Source organism: Megascapheus bottae, chromosome 15 (assembly GCF_031878675.1).
Source record: "Megascapheus bottae isolate mThoBot1 chromosome 15, mThoBot2.hap1, whole genome shotgun sequence".
NCBI lineage: Eukaryota > Metazoa > Chordata > Mammalia > Rodentia > Geomyidae > Megascapheus > Megascapheus bottae.
This window is the reverse complement of record NC_143523.1, coordinates 27665577-27685757: the sequence shown is the minus strand read 5'-3', so window position 1 is coordinate 27685757 and position 20181 is coordinate 27665577. Positions and strand designations below refer to the sequence as shown.

The following is a 20181-nucleotide window of genomic DNA, read 5'->3' as shown; positions in this document are numbered from 1 at the left end:
TGGGAACTGCCAGAATAATTGCCAAAAAGTACACCAGTCAGTTTGTTCTAGAGAAGTATTCAACTTAGAAAATGTGACAATAGGGCCGGGAGTTTGGCCTAGTGGTTGAGTGCTTGCCTAGCATGCACGAAGACCCGAGCTTGATTCCTCAGTACCACACACATAGAAAAAAGCCAGAAGTGGGGCTGAGGCTCAAGTGGTGGAGCTCTAGCCTTGAGAAAGTTCAAGGACAGTGCTCAGGCCCTGAGCTCAAGCCCAGGACTGGCTAAAAAAAAAGAAAAAGAAAATGTGACAATATACAAAATTAATTGCACCTATGTGCAATTGGGCAAAAATAGGATTTTCCCTATTTATAATAGCATAATTCTGCACGGTATTTTGGTTTGGTTTGGTTTTTCCCAGTCTAAGAATCAAACCTAGGGCGTCACACATCTGGACAAGGCTCTCTCACCTTTCCTATTTCACTCCTTCCTGGCTCCCATTCTTTTTTTATTTTTTTTCCTATTTCCTCCTTCCTTCCCTCATCGCTTCTACTTCTCCTCCATTCCACCTGGGACCCGCTCATTCCCTAGCTTCCTGTAGCTGTTTGGCAGGTTGCTTTCTTCACTTTCCTCCTAAAGCTCTGACTTACAGCCTTCTCCAGTGGTGGTGTGCATTCTCTTCCCTGCTGTGACAGTTCTCATTCCTTCCCCTTTTCTACACATGGCCTTTGTTACTCTCCTCTCAGGGAAAGCTCCAATACCACAGAGACTCACTTTGCTTGCCACACAGATTACCTGTGTGTTTCCTTTCCTCCATTCACAGCTGACTTTTCTCTAGTCTTTTCCATGGGTCTTTGTTTTAGTGTTCATCTGCTTGTCCTCTGCTGCAGCTTTTTCTTGACTACCATCACCCACAGACATACTCTAATCCCTCTTCTTTCCTTCACATTGAATTTCTGAAAAGAGTAGTTTGTTCCTGTGTCCTTGTCTCTCATTTACTCCTCTCCTGTGTCCTTTGCACTCCAAAACAGTATTCACTCAAGTTACCAAAGAAGGCTAGTAAACAGTTTTAGCCCTTATCTGCCTGCTCTTTCTGCCACATTTAATAATGTCGATCATGTTCTCTTTAAAACTCTTTTTCAAAGGCTAGATCTTAACAGTCCTCTGTCTATACTTTGTCTGGGTGAGGTGATCTGCAGCCAGCTACTCTCCTACAGAAACCATATACTTCACATACATACACGTTGTTTAGTGGGTACTGCTATCCTCTGTGGACAAAGCTGTCGATGTGTCATCTTGCCTTACTTTCAGATCTGTCTCTTTTCTATGTTCTCTGTTTTGATTACTGGAATCATTACCATGTCCTATATCCAGTCAAGCAGCATGTCCTTAGAGATTTTTCCATTTAAGTATTTCTCAAACTCATCTTCCTTTTGCCAATGTAGCTACTTGTCTTTCTCAGTAGATACAAGTGTCATTATATTTCCTACCTAAGTATTCTCTGTCTGATTTTCTCTGTGTCTTTGTCTCTGTTTCCCTCTCCCTCCCTCCCTCCTCCCCTTCTCTCCTGCAGTATTAGGGATTAAATTCAGACCAGTTGAGCCACATGTCATTCTTTTTTGCTGTAGTTGGGAATCAAATTTTTGCCCAAGATTGTGATGCTCCTACCTATACCCCTCACATAGTTAGGATTACAAGTGTAAACCAACATACCCAGCTGATTTTTAGAATTGAGATCTTGCTAACTTTTTGCTGAGGCCGGCTTTGAACCAAAATCTCTGCCCCTCCTAAGTAGCTGGGATTATAGGCATAAACTTCTTCGAGTTACCCAGATGAAACTGACCATATCAGCTCCCTTGTATAAAGCATTTGAGTGGCTACCTAAAATTCCCAAACAAATCATTCATATCCTATCATGCTTAATCCTGTCTCTTCCCTCAGACTGTCCTAAACTCCTTTATTTATACTTTTTGATTTAGCCTCAACAAATTCACATATTTGTGCCTTTTCTCTTGTCATGTCCACTTGAAATACTCCTTCCCTTACTTTATTAATTCCTTCATAAGACTTAGTTTTGATACAATTTAGGATAATTTCTCTGGTCTTCTGTCACCCATTGGACTCAGCAACATTGAAGACTCTAATTACCACAATCTATACACAGTTGTATAAGTGTATGTAGCACGTTACTTGGTAGTTTTATTGGTGTGACTGTCTTTCCCATTATTCTTATGATCTCCTTTACCCCAGACAGTTTATCACCAGCCTAGTGTCAAATACAGTGCTTGAACTGTCTGCTAAATAAGGAAAAGATGAGATACAGGAGGAGTTGATATAACTCCTTCAAAAGGTTAGCTCAAAATGAAAATTGATTTCTAAAAATTGGATTAGAAGCCAGACACACTAGTAGCTCATGCTTGTAATCCTACCTCCTTAGGTTCAAAGTCAGCTAGGGCAGAAAAGCCTGTGATACTCTTATCTCCAATTGGAGTACCAAAAAAGCTGAGGTAGAACTGTGGCTCAAATGGTCTGATAGAGAGAGAGAGAGAGAGACAGAGACACAGACACAGACACAGACAGACACAGAAAGAGAAAGAGAGAGAATATTTATGTAGCCTTGAACACAAAAGCTTAGGGATAGCAGGCAGGCCCTGAGTTCAAACTCCAGGACCAGTGCCAATAAATAAATAAATAAAAAGGGGTTGGAAGTGCATAATCATGAATACACTGTTGACATCTACTGTGGTCCACCTTCAGAAGTATGAGATATAATTTTCTTACAAGCTACTTAGTCTGTGGTATTTATTATAGCAGCTATGGTTTAAGACAATATCATAAAAAGCAAGCTCTTGGGTCAGCTCTGGTAGAATGCTTGCCTACCATGCATGAAGACTGGGGTTCAATTCCTCAGTACCACATACATAGAAAAAGCCAGAAGTGGTGCTGTGGCTCAAGAGGTAGAGCTCTGACCTTGAGAAAGCTCAAGGACAGTACTTAGGCCCTGAATTCAAGCCCCAGGACTGGCAAAAAAAAAAAAAAAGCTAGCTCTTAAGGATTTTTGTATTCAAGTAAAATATAATCAAAATAATCTTCATAGAATATTGATTCTATGAGAGAATGGAAGACTTACTTTTCCCCAACCAAATAGAGCCAACTTCTGACATTTTATAGAACAGTAATCAAATGTACAGTATTTTAAAGTTGTTCTTTTAAGTGTGCTGACTTGTAACAAATTCCATTTATAGTGTGTCTTTTATGTCTGCTCTTAAAAATCATTGATTATTCTCTTAATTCTCCAGGTTCTGACTAAGAATTAAGTTCTATTTTAATATATATGTGTATATTTTTCCAGTCCTGGGGCATGAACTCAGGCCTGGGCACTGTCCTTGGGCTTTCTCAAGGCTAGTGCTATACTACTTGAGCCACAGCGCTACTATGTGGATACTGAGGAATTGGCCCAGGGCTTGGAGAATGCTAGATAAGCACTCTACCACTAGACCATGCTCTCGGCCCCTGTAACATTTTCTAAATTTATTTTTAACCACCCTGCAAATACTTAAAGGTACTTTCTATCATTCTTACCTATTTCTCTCTTTCTTATTGTTCGTTCTTCTAATTGTCATCAGTACAACTGTATATCCTCACTGGGTTGAGGGCCCTGGGCCAGGCATTGTTTTTATGTCTTACAAAGAAGAGATGCTATGGTTTAGGTTTTTTTCTGATGGCCTAGTGTGAGATGTTTATACGAAGTGTCAATGGAAACAATTATCCTAATAGGATGACACAGCCTATCTATTTTGCTTAGAAATGTCCTCATTTCCTGTTTAGGTTATCCAGAGGTCAGGTGGGGATTTCTTATTGCACTGCCCCAGAGCAGATCCCCTTTGGACAAGCCTAGTAGATCTTAGATCCCTCCATTTTATTCCAGGAGCTGCATTTATCTTCTTAAAACAAGAAGTCCTCTTGCTATTTCTGTTTATTTTCCCTTTGGTATTTTATTGCCATAACCTGTAGTGAGGATGTGATGGCAATAGCTGCTTCTTAACCAAACTGCATCTTAAAGTCCATCTATAGCCCATTTTGACGTTCATGGATCCCAGCATTACTCACAGGGTTTTAGTGTTATCCCTGTTACCTTGTTCAGGACACTGAATCTAGGAACTAAGCACTCAGGTAATTAATTATCTGGCACAAAGTAAGCCTTACCTACATGCTCTGGGCTCCTGCCTTAGTGTCTAAGCTTCAGCATGGCTTGGTAACTGTTCTCTCCCCCCCACCCCCCCCACCCCACCCCCGCTTTTCCCCTTCAAATCATGCCTTGAAGCTGTGGAAAGACCACAATTGTCTATTGAAACTTATTTGGCAGCAAATGTTCTGGCATGTTTATTATTATACCTGACAAGATGTAATTAGATATACAGTTGAGTCTGGAAGTAAATAGATAATTAGGGGTTAATAAATAAGAGCCTTTAAGAAAAGTAAACTAAATACATATTTTGATTTTTTAAATAAAGATTACAGAATCCATAATCTTTCAAAGAAAGAAATGACTGCAAGTCATTCTATGTCTCCTTTTTTAATTTTTTATTTAATTTGTGCTTGGGATCCAACTCAGGACCTTGTGCATGATAAGTGTTTTACCACTGTGCTGCCTCTCCAACCCATAATATGCTTATCTACAGTGGTCTGACTCAGTTTGCATACCTTATGGAATACAAGGCAGAGGATCTGTACCTTAGGACTCAGAGATTATCTCGAGAAGACATAGCAAGTTTGATATGAGTCTGGAATTCAGCCCACTATTCCACCAAAGATACTTTGCAAGAGCTAGAACTAGTGGCCCAACTTTTTTTTTTTTTTTTTTTTTTTTTTTTGCCAGTCTTGGGCTTGAGCTCAGGGCCTGAGCACTGTCCTTGGGCTTTCTCAAGGCTAGAGCTCTACCACTTGAGCCTCAGCATCACTTCCAGCTTTTTTCTATGTATGTGGTACCGAGGAATCGAACCCGGATCTTCACGCATGGTAGGCAAGCACTTTAACCACTAGGCTAAACTCCCAGCCCCCAATTTTCTTTTTACACTGAATGTTAAGGTATTGACTAATCTGCATAGAAACTTATCCTCCTTTTCCTATTGAGGCACTTGGGGCTTAATAGTTTTAGTTGGTTTCATTTACTCTAAATAGCCTGAGTTCCATTTTAAAGAAGGGAATGACAAGATATCTCTGATATCTCAAGTCTTTCATTTTAATTTAGTCCCTCCTTCAAAGCCAGAGCTAGCATTCATAACTAATGTTAAATTATAATTCTTGCTTGACTTACTAAGATTTTGGAGCAAAACATATAGCTAATTTTATTGAAGATTAAATTAATTCAGTTGTTAAACTCTCAGAAGTTTTCATCTGCTTCATTTTAAATCACAACCATTATCTCATATGGAGAATAAGGGTTAGTGGAAAATGCCTACTTAGATTCTTTCTAATTTAAAAAAAAAAAACCTTAATTATTCCTGTCTTCTTATTTTTCTTAACAATTCCACCATAAAGAAGTATATAAAGAAACCTCAGCCTAGTCTAGTTTATTTCACCCAACTACTTGCCATATCCTGAAGCATAGACACGTCAACGTACAATTGTTTTCACTGGCTAATCCATATTATCTTCCTTTGTTGCTTAAGTTCTTCCAAAGTCAATTCACACAAGAAGATCTTATTTCTTTGAAGCTTCAATGAAGCAAAATGACTCATCAAAGAGAACTGAAAGTCTAGTGAATAACTCTCATCACAAGTTTCAGGATTTGATTTCTTAGTATTAGAAGTCTTTGAGCTGCATTGGTAAAGTTGTTATATAACTAATGGTTATATAAGTATTACATATGATGTAATTAATCTGGACAGAAATGAATGTGTGACCCGGGAATGTTTTCTTAACTTGTTAAATTGTGACATCACTAGTTTTTAAAAGATAATCTCAGAGCACAACTTTGATTGTGAAATAATGTAGTACTCTATAGCACAAATGAAATTGTATTAAATAAAGTAACTTACTTTCAGACTCACATGAGGCTAAAAATCCAGAGATGTCCAAGTTACTAATAATTACACGTGAAGTAAATAGTAATATAATCATGTTGTTAATATGTGAGACAGGAGCTTAGCATAGACTTGTAAACTTATGTGTCAAAAAGAAACAGAGGTCAGGCGCGCCTATAATCCTAGCTACTCTGGAGGCTGAGATATGAAGACCAAGGTTCAAAGCCAGCCCCGCACTAAAGGATCTGAGACTCTTATCTAGATTAACCTCTAGAAAATGGGATGTAGGGCTTGGCTCAAGGGTAGGGCAGTAGCCTTGAGCTGAAGAGCTCAGGGACAACACCCAGCCCCATAACCCCCCCACCCACACACATACACACAAAAGGAGACACAGCTGGGCACCACTGGCTTATGCCTGTAATCCTAGCTGAGATTTGAGGATCATGGTTCAAAGCCAACCAAGGGAGGAAAGACTATTAGCCACCAAAATGCCAAAAGTGGAACAGAGGCTCAAGTGGTAAGAGTGTGCCAGCCTTTAGCAAAAAAAGCTAAGGATAAAGCACTTAGACCATGAGTTCAAGCCCAAATTCCCCTCTCCATTTCTGTAAGCAGACAGTATGATTGAATTTGTTTGACTGGATCTCTGGTACAGTGTGGAGCTTGGTGGGTTCTGAGTACTAGAAGAGGGGAGAGATGAAGCCAAAAGCCCTGGAGGAAAGATTATGGTGTCTGAATTAGGACAGTAATAATAGGGATGGAAAACAGGGACAAAGTGAACTCAGGAAATATTTGGGAAGTTAAATTGGCACAGCTGAGCAGTAAATTAGACGCATAAATTATTGTACGAGAAAGGGGTTAAATAGACTGAATCCATGTCTCTGGTTTGGATAATTAGGAGAGTGTACCTCACCTATGTGTGTCCTACCTTACAACATCAGGAAGTTGCTCGATACCTTTTTTTTTTCTTCTTTAGCAATTTTCAAATTTTAATTCCTGTGTAGTATTTTTTAATTTTTTTAAAAATTTATTTTTTTTATTTTTTGCCAGTCCTGGGGCTTGAACTCAGGCCCTGAGCCCTATCTTTGGGCTTTCTCAAGGCTAGAGCTCTGCCACTTTAGCCACAGAACCACTTCCCCTTTTCCTGTGTATGTGGTACCAAGGACTCAAACCTGTGTCTTCGTCCATGCTAAGCAAGCACTCTACCACTAGACCAAACTCCCTGCCATTTTTAAATTTTTAAAATTTATTTTATTATCTTTATTTAGTTGTACAAGGGAACTGCCATTTAACAAAACAGTTTATAAATGCAGTGTATCTTGATGAGAGTCACCCCTTCCAATAGTCTCACACATCCCTCCACTCCCCTCCCTTTTTTCCCCTCTTCTTAATTTTGTAAGATATATGTTGGATTCTTGTCTGCATTTTACCCGCTCTTCTCCTCTTCATTTGTCTACCACTTTCTCTTTGATTGCACCCCACCCTTTTCAAGTACCTGTTTCCTAGTGTTTTATTTTGCTGAACTTTGATTTTGGTTTTGTAAGGATTTACACCATTTGAGGTGTCCCGTGAATCTACTGTATCTCTGTTAATACATTTGCATATACTTGCATACCACCCAACATATTTATTTGTGAGTTTGTAACCTAAATCTAGCTTCTACATATATGGTAAAACATGAGTTCTTTTTCTCCCTGGATCTGAGTTCACTCAATATAATTTTTTTCCCAAATCTTTCCATTTCTTTACAAATGGTTCAACATTCTTTCTGTGGATGAGTAAAATTCTATTGTGCATATGTACTTGATCCATTTGTCCATTGAAGATCATCTGGGCTGATTCTATACCTACTATAGGGAATAGTGCTGCAATAAACATGGTTGTGCTGGTGGCTTTACTGTATGGTGGTTTGTAATCTTTTGTGTACTTAATGGCTGAAGAAAAACAAGTTTTGCATGCACACATGTTTAAAAATTTCAGTCCTAAAAAAAAAAATTTCAGTCCTATATATTTATTTGAAATGGATCTACTTGAAAACTGAATGAAATCAGTTTGTACTGGACAATTATAGAGCTTTTTTTTTCAGAAGTAGAGAATAAACTCTTGATAGGAATTTATTAATAACTTTGTGCATTCATAAAGAACTTTCAAGAAACTTTAGCTAAAAAAATACCCATCACTTTGGGTTTAAATATATATTAATATATAATATATAATAAATATATTAAATATGTATTATCTTTTACTAGTTGTACAAAGTGATTACAATTCAACATATCAGTTTTATGAGTATAATCCATCTTGATCAATGTCGCATTTTAAGCTATAATTGCCAAAAGAAATCTTTTAAAACTCAGCTGCATAATATGCTACCATTCTCTCTCTCCTCTCTCTCTCCCTCTCTCTCCATTTCTTTCTCTCCCTCCCACCCTCCCTCCCCCCTTCCTTTCTCTTGTCTCCCCTCTCTCCTTTCTCCCCTCTCTCCCCTCTCTCCCCTCTCTCTCTTCTCTCTCATCTCTTTCCTCTCTTTCTCTGTGTTGGGGCTTGAACTCTGGACCTGGGTACTGTCCCTGAGCACTTCAGCTCAAGGCTACTGCCCTACCTCTGGAGCTATAGCACCGGTTTTCTAGTAGTTAATTGGAATAAGAGTCTCACAGTCTTTAGTGCCTGGGGTTGGCTTTGAACCATGATCCTCAGATTTCAGCCTCCTGGGTAGCTAGGATTATAGGCATGAGCCACTGTGCCCGGCAATGTGCTACCATTCTTAAGTGGATAGTCAAAGATCCTGTTAAACTAGGCACTGGTGGCTCATTCCTGTAATCCTAGTTACTCAAGAAGCTGAGACCTGAGGATTGCAATTCAAAACCAGCTCAGGCAGGAAAGTCTGTAGACACTGAGTTCAAGCCCCACCATAAGCCAAGGGACCGGCCTGCCTGCCTGCCTGCCTGCCTGCCTGCCTGCCTGCCTTCCTTCCTTCCTTCCTTCCTTCCTTCTTGTCCTGGAGTTTGAACTCAGGGCCTGGACACTGTCTTTGTGCTTTCTCAAGTCTAGCACTCTACCACTTGAGTCACAGCACAACCTCTGGCTTTTTCTGCATAGGTGGTACCAAGGAATTGAACTTAGGGCTTCATGCACTCTAGGCAGTCACTGTACCACAAGGCCACCCTCTTGGCCCACACACACATACACACACACACATATATTCAAGAAAAATAAAAATAGGTCCACAAAAAGTCTTGTACACAAATGTTTATGGCAGCACTATTGATATTCACTAAAAACCCAAATGTTGGGGCCAGGAGTTTGGCCTAGTGGTAAAGTGCTTGCCTAGCATGCACGAAGACCCAGGTTCGATTCCTCAGTCCCACATACATAGAAAAGAAAAAAAAAAGCCAGAAATGGTGCTGAGGCTAAAGTGGTAGAGCTCTAGCCTTGAGAAAGTCCAAGGACAGTGCTCAGGCCCTGAGCTCAAGCCCAGGACTGGCACAAACAGAACAAAACAAATGTTCATCAAATGATAATTGGATAAACATAATCTGGTATATGGAATATTATTCGGCAACAAAACGAATGAGGTTGTGTATTACAATATAGAAAAGCTATCACCTAAAAAACTAATAGTTACAAAGAATCACATTATATTATTCCCGTTTGGGGATGACTTTTAATGGATTATGGAGTCTGGAGAAGAGCACTCTAAATTTAGATTTAGATGCTTTAGTGAATTATATGGTACATCTTAAAACTTTAGAAAAGCTAAAATGATGGTATAATTTTAATTACTTAAAGTTACTCCCCTATTTTAATTTTTTCTTAGCATATATTAGTTATATAGGGAAAGTTTCATTGTGACATTTCCATAGATACATACAATGGACTTTATCAGCTCACCCCCCTCGATCACTCTCCCTTGAACAATTGCATTATTTTCTTTTCATATAAATCACAACCACACTCACGTACCCTCTCCATTTTCTTTTCTCTCCATACAGAAGAACCTTTTTATTTTCACACTAAAAAGTAAAATACAGGGCCGAGAGTTTGGCCTAGTGGTAGAGTGCTTGCCTAGCATGCATGAAGACCTGGGTTCGATTCCTTGGTACCATATACACAAAGAAAGCCAGAAGTGGTGCTGTAGGTCAAGTGGAAGAGTGCTAGCCTTAAGAAAGCCCAAGGAAAGTTCTCAGGCCCTGAGCTCAAACCCCCGGACTGGGAAGGAAAAAGAAAAAAAAAGTAAAATAACAGAAGAGTTGAGGTATTGCTACCAAAAAATAGGAAACTATAAGTAAGGTAAATTCTTATACACAATAGTTGTATGATGAGAAATCTAAAATTAGAAAAAAAAATAATAGACTGGTATAGTCACTATAATTAAAAGGAAGTTAAATGTGATTGTTTCTGAGACTAGAAGAGGACAATGAACTTTTAATAATATACCCCATTTGGTTATTACCTGTGAATTATTTTGATGAAATTGATTTGAATCACCAAGCTAACACATTAGCTATTCATACACAACTGTATGCCATGGTAGCTATGATATCGACCTAAACTTTTTCCACTAAAGCAAAATATAAATGTAAATGCATATAAATCTGATTATGGAAATCCTACATTTTTCCAAATTCTATACCTTAGCTCATGCTTATCTAAGACCACATAGCTTAGTTTACTATCAGAATACTACACCATTCTACTTCTTTTGCACGCAGGTCCCTGAAGTCAAGTAACTAGAAGATTCAGTGCTCTTAACCATCCTTCCCAGCACAGTGTGCACAAGCTCACCTTCATCCTCAGAGAGTGAGAGTGGAAGGACTGGCAGAAAACAGATTCGGCAAATGGGACATTTACAGAGGGCAGACGTGGGTGAAGGAATGTCAGAGAGCCAGAAAGAAATTTGAGGCCAGTTAATAAGCAAAAGCAAGAAAGGGAGGTTCCTGTGATTTTCCTTTCTCTTTTTTTTATTTTTATTTTTTCGGTTTTTAGTTTTTGTTTTGTTTTGTTTGTTGGTTTTTTGACTAAACTCCTCTGGCTGCTACATAAAATTGTCCTCTGCATGTAATTTTCCCTATGTGGAATGGCAAGGGCTTTGAAAATCTGTAGAGTTCATCATTCCATTTTACCGTCTTTTTAGTGATTGTATTTGCCTACAACGTGGTTAATTAGGAAGACCTTTTCGTCTTGAATTCCCAGTAGCTAATGACTCAGGATTTGTTTGAAAGACAAGAATTTTTTCCTTAAAGCTGTATTGGGTTTAAGGGTTGTGTTGTTGTTTAAGTCTCAGAAGCACTCTAGAAACCTGTGCACCAGCTTTGTTTTTTGGAAGCAAAGGAAAAATGATCTCCTGGTTTACTCCTGGAATCTGCAAAGCAACCCTGAGGTCCCAGGTGGATTTTGTGTTTGGAAAAGGGAAGGCTAAGGTTGACCCTGAGCCCCCAGGTCACTGTTCACATTTACAAAAGCAAACCTGGTATCCCCAATTGCTTTTCTCTTGAGGTTGGCTTAACTTTATTTATCTTCTGTCGTGGGTCACTGCCCCTGAGGTGCTTCAAAAGCAAAATCCAAAAGATCCAAAACAAAGAAAGCTAAACCAGATTCAAGGGAAAAATGACCTGCACTGTGAGTTCAGTTTTACAAAAGCAAAAAGCCACTTCAGAGTTCCATAGAATGATTTTAGGTCTGCCTAGACTCACTGTCATTCACACAGTGATCTCAACAGGCCTGAGACTCCAAGTTCCATGGGTATAGATTGGGAGCCCATCTCATCTGTAGGATGGGAAACTGTCAGCAAGCTCAGTGGGATGACACTACGAATTCCTCCATGATTCTGAATGTTTCAACTATTTTGAGCGTGTAAATGGACCACCCATGCTAACATTTCTTTCCTTAAGCTGGTCTTTTTGTGTGCTAGGCACACAGGGCTCACTGAAGAAAGGAAACGTACAACTCACTTACAATGATGGTTATAAATCTACTGATATGTTCAGATTAGTTGTAAAAGGTAGTTTTGAATTGCTAGTTGGAAAAATGTTAGGATACTAATTTCAGATAATCTTATAAATCATGATGAAATAGAACTGATGCATTCTCTTTTGATATTCATTTTCATATGAACCATACTTGGCTTATTTCCCAAAAAGGTTTAGTGGAATTATTTTACTTTATTGGAAACAAGCCACTTAAAAAACTTAGTACCAATTTTCATTATTTTATGTTTAACTTTATCCTTTAATAAGTATCTGTAAAATTGCTTTTGGATAATCTGGGGAGAATTTTCTTTGTGTTCATGTTTGATCTACATCTTTCACCATCAGGTATATATATTAATAAATTCACCTGGTGAGACTATGTTTTACTGTTAATTTTAAAGACTAGAAGATATTTTATATGATTAATAACATGTATTATTAGAAAATTGCTATCTGAAGAAAGTAAAACTTGAAAAGGGGAGATGAAGTTTTATACAATTGAGTTCTAATGTTACAATCATAGTCCATCAGTTGTTGTTTGTGGGGTGTTTTTTTTTTTTTATGGAGGGGTGGGTTTTTTTTTTTTTTTTTTTTTTATGCTGGTCCTGGAGCTTGAACTCAGGATCTGGGCACTGTACTTGAGCTTTTGTGCCCCAAACTAATACATTACCACTTTGAGCTACTCATCTTCATTTCCAGCTTTTTAGTCGTTAAGTAGAGGTGAGACTCTTACAGACTCCTCCTTTGGCTGGCTCCTGAGGTTTCTCCCTGAACCTCAGTCCTCAGATCTCAGCCTCTTCAGTGGCTAGAATTAAAGGTGTAAGCCACTGACACCCAGCAGTCCAACAGTTTTAAAAATGAAGAAGTTACCTGGTAACTGTGGCTCAATGCCTATAATCCTAACTAGTCAGAAGGCCGAGAGCTGAGGTTTAAAACCATTCCAGGCAGGAAAATCAGTGAGACTTGTGGAGCTGTGACTGAAGTAGTAGAGTGCTAACCTTGCGCAAAAAAACCTTAGGGACAGCACCTAGTCCTTAAGTTTAAGCCCCTGATAAGCACCCAAAAAGATGTTTTAATAGAAAAAAAAAAAGGACCTAGTAGTAATTGTTATATGTGAAGGGTACTGATAAACCATTAAGAAATATTAATGTTTTTTCTACGATAGTCATTTTACTCAATTATGAGACCTAGTGCTCTAATAATACCATGAGAGACTCTTGAGTCTCTCATCAATCCCTTAGGAAAAGACTGGGAGATGATTGCATTTGGTTGCTACAGTTTGCCTCCATGTCTCCAAGCCATCATTGGCATTTTTCAGAGAACTGTCAGCATAAGCCAAAGTGATCTGCAGTGTGCTGATTTTTGGTATTGTATTCCTGAAGTTTAAGAAAAAAGCTCCTCTGAACCTGCAGTCGTAGCATCATCAATTACTTCTTGAGTGTCTACACAGTGGCTTTATTGTACTGAACACATTTTGAGTTTTCCTGACAACTTTCTGAAGTTTTTTCTCCTTATTCTTTTTTTTTTTTTGGTCATGGGACAAACTCTGGGCCTGGGCGCTGTCCCTGAGCTCATTAACTCAAGGCTAACACTCTACCTGTTCAGCCACAGCGCCACTTCCAGTTTTCTAATGGTTAATTGGAGAGAAGAGTCTCATAGACTTTAGTGCCCAGAATGGCTTTGAACCAGGATGCTTCAGATCTCAGCCTCCTGAGTAGCTAGGATTACAGGCATAAGCCACTGTGCCCAGCTCCTTACTTATTCTAATTTTATTGTACATTGGAAAAATCCTTGTATAGATGGGAACAAGAAGCCTCAGAGGCTCCGAACAGTGTTTCTGACTTGCTTTACACTAAACTGATTTGTGTGAATTTTTGTGTTTTTTTAAAATTAGTTCTTCATGTTTTATCAAAATATTACTTATTCACTTTTAAACTATGTTTCCATATGGTCACATACTTATTGAAAGATATCTGTTCTTAATATGTTATCACTGGTGCCCAGCATAGCTTCTGGCCCACTGTAGATAGGCAGTCAATATTTGCCCAATGACTGATACTTGACTGTTTTTTCCACATTGACACAGTATTCCTTCATTGTTAATGTGTAGATCCCCACAGATAGCTACAAACTATGTGTGATGTGTATTTTCATATATTATTAATGTAAATGTGAACACATATAGATTAGATTTGTCTCTGTAGTCAGGTAGGTTCAATTTTGTGATTTCTATAATTTCTAGTGATTGGAATTCTGAGTATCTGCCTATGAGAAATTTGCATATGGTATTTGATCATATGTGAAAATTGCTTAGGAATGCCTGGGTTGTGTGTGGATGATAATGCATGCATGCAAGCATGTAGACGAACCAATTCTTTATTCACTGTTGGAGTTGATGTGTTGTTTAAGTTCATTAAGTCGACTCCTTTCCCACCGGGGGCTAGATGATCCCCCCAAAAATAAAATAAAAAATAAAAGAGCCATACTTAAAGATTTCTTCTTCTTCTTCATATCCCTAAGGTCACATTGTTATTGCCTTTTGGAAAGGGAGATCATAGCCAGTATATTAAGCAGTGACTTTCTGCTGGCTGCATGCACATTTACATGCACTGGTGCAGACACTTGAAAGAGAAACGCTTCAAAATGAGGATTTATTTTTAAGGACCATGGTCTGGGGGCTGTTTATTACTGAAATTTATTTTAGCATATATAATATATGAATTTTGCTTTAACTACAGTGTTGACCACATGTATAACAGCTTTATGAGAACAGAAACAATAAATTACCCATAATCTCACTTACAGATAACTACCATTCTTAACATTTTTTCATATTTTCTTCCAGTCTTTTTTGATGGGGTTTTCTGTAATTAAGTAACATTTATCATAAACATCTTCCTAAGTAATTTAAAATTCTTCATAAATATAAATTTTAGTACGTATGTGAAATTCATCAAACAAGGATACCTCACTGTTTAACCAGCTCCTTTAATATTGAGGTTTAATAACCAAATAACATGCTTGAGATTACTTTCTTTGCATGTAACGTTTCATCTGCCTTTATTGTTTTCTGAGCTCTACTTCTATAAATATTACTGGCTATTATTGCATAGCCATTAAGGTTCTTAAACACACTGCAGAGTCATTGTCCAGAGAAGTTCTTTCAGTGACATTTTCAGAGAGTGTGAAAGTAGCCCTCTCCTTTTGAAAGGAGAGGAAAATGTACTTGTCCATAAACAAGAATTACAGTAGTTCCCTTTGTGTTTTCAGAGGTTTTACAAGGCCTAATTAGAGTTTTTGTCCCAGTATTTCAATTTTTGGTGTGGTTTCTAATGTCATCTTATCTGAAAGTAAATAGAGCAATTTTTCATAGTTACCATTTCATTATCGCATTTTACTCCTTTGCAGGAATCTTTATTAATGTTGTAGATTGGATGTGAAACAGAGTCAAAAAGCCCCATGCCTTCCTAAAGGAAAGCTGGCTTCTTCTAACGTTTCTTTAGGTGGCTTTAATCCCCCTAAATGCTTTATCTCTCAGTGTCAGTTGGTTGGCTTATGTATCCTCTAAGTAAATACAAATGCTTCCTTCATTTGATCACAAAAAAACAGTAGACCCCTTACTTATAAAGTAAGTTAAAAAAAAAAAGAAGATATGAAAACTAAAGGAAGTAGTAAGTAAAGCATTTAGCTTTCTGAAACAATTGAGATGGGGATAGGAAGTTGGTTTTAAATGGCTTAAAGGGGATTAGGGTTTTAAAGTTGGAGAAGGAGTTTGGTGCTTTGGTTAGGTCCTGCTATTGCTTTTAAAAGATTACTTCTATATTTGACCATGATTCTCCCTGGAGTTTATAAAGCAAATAGTCAATTTTAAGACAGTACTGAAAACAAGAGGGCTTCTTTTTTGTTGTTGTTTGTTTATACAAAACGATTGCCTAGAGTTAACAGGCTGAATCCTGAAGCCTTCCTTTCTGAACAGTAGTGTGAAGATCTGTCACCAGGGAGAATCCAACAGAGGTTGCTTAATGTCCTTAATTGATATTATCTGAGCTTTTACATTAGGAAAATCTGGGTACAAATAGCTTCTTGAAAGATAAACATTCCTCTAAGAAAAAAGATTTACAATTCTTTACACAGTAGCACAGTAGCAATTTATTAATAAATTTGAGTACTGAGCAGTGAATAAAGATATAATCTGTAAAGATAAATACAAGTGTTCATGTAATTAGCATAATGTATACATCATTTTATTATATATAATTAAATGAAAGTATCATAAAGTTATTAGAAAAGCAGTTGCTGACAATCAGTGACTTCATAGTGAAACATGTATTCGGGTAATAAAGTATAGCTACTGAAGTTTTGAAAAATAATTTCCCTACTCTGGTTCATCTTAAGGAACAAGTCATGTTAAAATGGATAAAGAACAGTAGTACTTCATTTATCTATGAATAAATAATCAAGGTTTATGTATCCTCTTCAGCTCCTTGACTTGTTTATGGTCTGGGATTGGTCTACTTACCTAGCTGATTATGGACAACCGGCTTCTAAGTACCTTCGTGTGAATCCAAGCACAGCCCTTATTCTTTTGGAGAAGTAAGTACATTCTGTAAACTTTTAAAAATAATTTTAAGCAAGTTTTGATTTAGTTACATGATGAAGAATTAGAAATTTCTACAAAGAGAAGTATTTAGAGGGACTTTAAAAGCGGATTCAATTTTAATAACCAAAGATAAGTCTCTTTCTTTCTTGACTTTCAGAGTTGTTTATAGTGATGTGATTTTGCGTTGGAGCCTGAATTTTGCAGTCTTAATTGTCCTTACTGTTTACTGAAGGATTAAAGATATAGCTCAGTGGTAGTGTACCAGACCCTGTACCTGCCCTGTACCAGACCCTGAGTTGTTTTTTTCTTAAGAGACAGAAAAAAAAACCAGCTAACTGGAGATAAATACAGAGATGCAGTCTATATCATTAAAAAAAAAAAGTCTTGTAAAATATGGTCAGGATTTGGGGTTTTGCCACCATGCTTCTTGGGCTCTTTGAAGGTAAGGGTAATTTGACTTTAAAAAGTAATACTAGGGGGCCAGGAGTGTGGTCTAGTGGTAGAGAGTTTGCCTAGCATGCACAAAGCCCTGGGTTTGATTACTCAGTACCACATACAAAGAAAAAGCCAGAAGTGATGCTGTGGCTCAAGTGACAAAGCACTAGCCTTGAGCAAAAAGTGTTCAAGGGCAGTGCGCAAGCCTTAAGTTTAAGCCCCAGGCAAAAAAAAAAAGTAATATTGTAAAAACAGATGTAGCAGGATTTACAGGAGCATCTTGTCCAGCTAAACAGAGACTGAGGTGTTACTTTTTCCTCTCCATCTGTGGTACACACGGTCTTCATTTTAAGTATCATAATTAGAACTTTCAGGTTTTAAATTAAAATTATATTATTTCTCCATATTTCAAATGAGCTGTGTTTGCTTGGAAAGAACATCAGAAACTTTAAGAGAAAAAGGAAACATGAGACAGAAACATGGCTTTGAATTTTCTGTTGCTGTTTTCTCCTTTTATCTGGTTTTGCTATGAATGTGACTGACAGAATCTGTGTAAGGTATTTTAGCATACTTTATGGAGTAACATAGAAAATACTATGATATTTAGAACCTAGCTTTTTTTTTTTTTTTTTTTTTGCCAGTCCTGAGACTTGAACTCAGGAGCCTGGACATTGTCCTTGGACACGTTTTGCTCAAGGCTAGCGCCTGCTCTGCCTCTTAAGCCACAGCACCACTTCCCTCTTTTTCTGATTACGTGGTACTGAGGAATCAAACCCAGGGCTTCTTGTATGCTAGGCAAGCACTCTACCTCTAGGCCAGACTCCCTGTCTCTAGAACCTAGCATCTTTTAGATTACATACTAATGCAAAACCATCACTCTTAAGACAAAAGTGATAGTTTTGTGCAGTTTCAATAGTTGTAAATTTATTAGTGCCTGTTTGTATTGGGTGTGTGTTGGTGCTCTGCCACTTGGCTCATGCCTAAAGTGTAGCATTTTGATAGTTAATTGGATATAGAGTCTCTTCAACTTTTCTGGGATGACTTTGAACCTTGATCCTCCAGGTCTCAGCCTCCTGCATGGCTAGGATTACAGGTGTGAACCATCGGCCACCTGCCTAATACCTGTTTTTTTGAAGAATATTTATCAGGCCTAGAATCATTGTATGATATGCCAAGGTAATGTGTTTTAGTTGTGACAGCACAGCATTTCATTTTCATCTAAGCTTGTTTGTTTATATGTGTTTCTAGGATGAAGGATACTAACAAAAAGAACAATATATTTGCTCAGTTCAGGAAGAATGATCGTGACAAACAGAAGCTGATAGAGACAGTAGTGAAACAGCTGAGAAGTTTGGTGAATGGCATGTCTCAGCACACATAGGCATCCCATTGCTGGCTCTCAGAAAAGGCAATCCATGACTGAGCACTGGTCCCTCATGAGCATGGTTTTAGGATACAGAATTCGAAAATACAGTAGAGAAAAATCTACTGATGTCATCTTAAACAAGAAATAACAAGTACCATTTGTTGGATTTTTAAATAATGAAGTGCTATTTTATATATGAAAAACATGACAGTTTTTCAGTTTTAGGGGAAAAAGCAAAACTGTAATATATAAATAAAATAAAATTGTATATTGAACTAATTGCAAATGGAGGAAAAACTTATGCCTCTACTTATAAGTATTTTTTTTTCTACTTGAATGAGCATCAGTATATGGTTTTGGAATGCAATCATTTCACTGTCATTTTCAGACTTAACAGCTTTTTATTTTCACCTCTGTGATTTAAATAAAGTTTTTGATTCTGAGAGGAAATATGTGAATCTTTAAAACTTGCTGAAATCAAACTTAGTAAGAATATGAGTTGTTTGTTTTACTTGGATGGTTTAATTTAGCCTTTCGGAATATGAAGAAAATGTTTTTGTTTTTATAAAGATGTAATGTTGTGCTCACTAGTTGCAATATCCATCTCTCTTGCTTGTGCTGCCCCCACTTTGGCTCAGCTTTGTTCAGGTTAAAAGAGGACATGAAGGGCTTACCAGTTCAGGTGCAGCTTTTCTAGGGCAGGTGGCTGTTCTTCCCACACTGGGAGTCACCACAGTCCAGTCAAATAACCTCCAAACTATATCCTCTCTGTGGAAACCTAAAGCAGATGTACATTTTCCTGTGTATGAGTCGCCATAATCCCAAATGTCCAAGTAAATCTGACCCTTATTCCTCTGTATTGTATTTATGTGGAACACTTTGCATTTTGCAGATTTATACCTGAAAGACTGTACCTGATTCTGTAAAATAAGTGTAAAGAACTATGTTTACATCTTTTGATTTCATGATGAAATATTAAAAGGTTAAAGAAGTTGTTGAAAACTGTGCAATCAGAGGTTCTCATTTCACACTGCTTCCTCCAGAAAAGGTGTTTGTGATACCCTAATTATTGGATGGGTGTGACACCAAAACAGTATCTGTTCTCTTTACCAGCCCATTTCTTAAAAGGTGTCACATTAAAAAAAAAACTATTTCTCAAAAAATATGGGTAACTATCCATCCAGAACAATATAATCTGGACAGAGGAGAAAACCCATGTGCACTCAGCTCTGTCTTTAAAGGCTAAGGAATGTGGCTGACCTCCGTTGCCCTTCCCTGCCTAGGGGTCCGGGCTGCCTTGCACCGCCTGCAGCCGGGCCCCAGGGGCTCTTCTTTACTAATAATCCTCACACTCCACCCAGCTCCCCCCAGGCGCCCACACACAGCTCGGGCCCAGGGTACTCAGTGGGGAGTTGGGTGCTCCGGGCTGAGGCATCCGGAGCCCTGGGAAGGGCCACCAAGCCTGTCTGACTGGGAGAGTCGGAGAGGGAGAAGGAGGAGAATTTGAGACCCCAATGGTGGCACGAGGATGTCGGGGACGTGTGCTGCTTTGGCGCTTTGGAGTCAAAGCTGCTGCGGTAGTGAAACTGCCGTTTCTTGAAGGATCTCTGCAGTAGCAGATCCGAGAACCGGGAGCTCCGGCCGGGAGTTGAAGAGCCTAGGAGAACAGAGCAACCCCGGCTCTCTAACCTTGGAGTGGCCAAAGGGAAGAAAGGCACCGGGGAAGCTTAAGAGGTGGGGATCCCCGAAACCGGAGCCAGCAGCCCCGAGGCTTTGCTGGAGTCGGGAAGTTCTGGCGCAAAAAATC

At 38.4% G+C, this 20181-nt stretch overlaps 1 protein-coding gene across 3 annotated transcripts in view; it reads left to right on the top strand.

Annotated features, from left to right (window-relative positions):
- Positions 1-19376, top strand: part of Exoc6 (exocyst complex component 6) — a 135023-nt gene extending 115647 nt beyond the window's left edge. For 2 of the 3 annotated variants that reach the window (XM_090346251.1, XM_090346252.1), the window contains exons 21-22: positions 16454-16566; positions 18257-19376. In XM_090346251.1, the coding sequence (XP_090202377.1) occupies positions 16454-16566; positions 18257-18389 (246 nt within the window). In that variant the 3' untranslated portion in view covers positions 18390-19376. Of the gene's footprint in view, positions 1-16453; positions 16567-18256 lie in introns of those variants that run through there. The other variant, XM_090346254.1, reaches the window with a different exon arrangement.
- Positions 19377-20181: the final 805 nt, after the last annotated feature.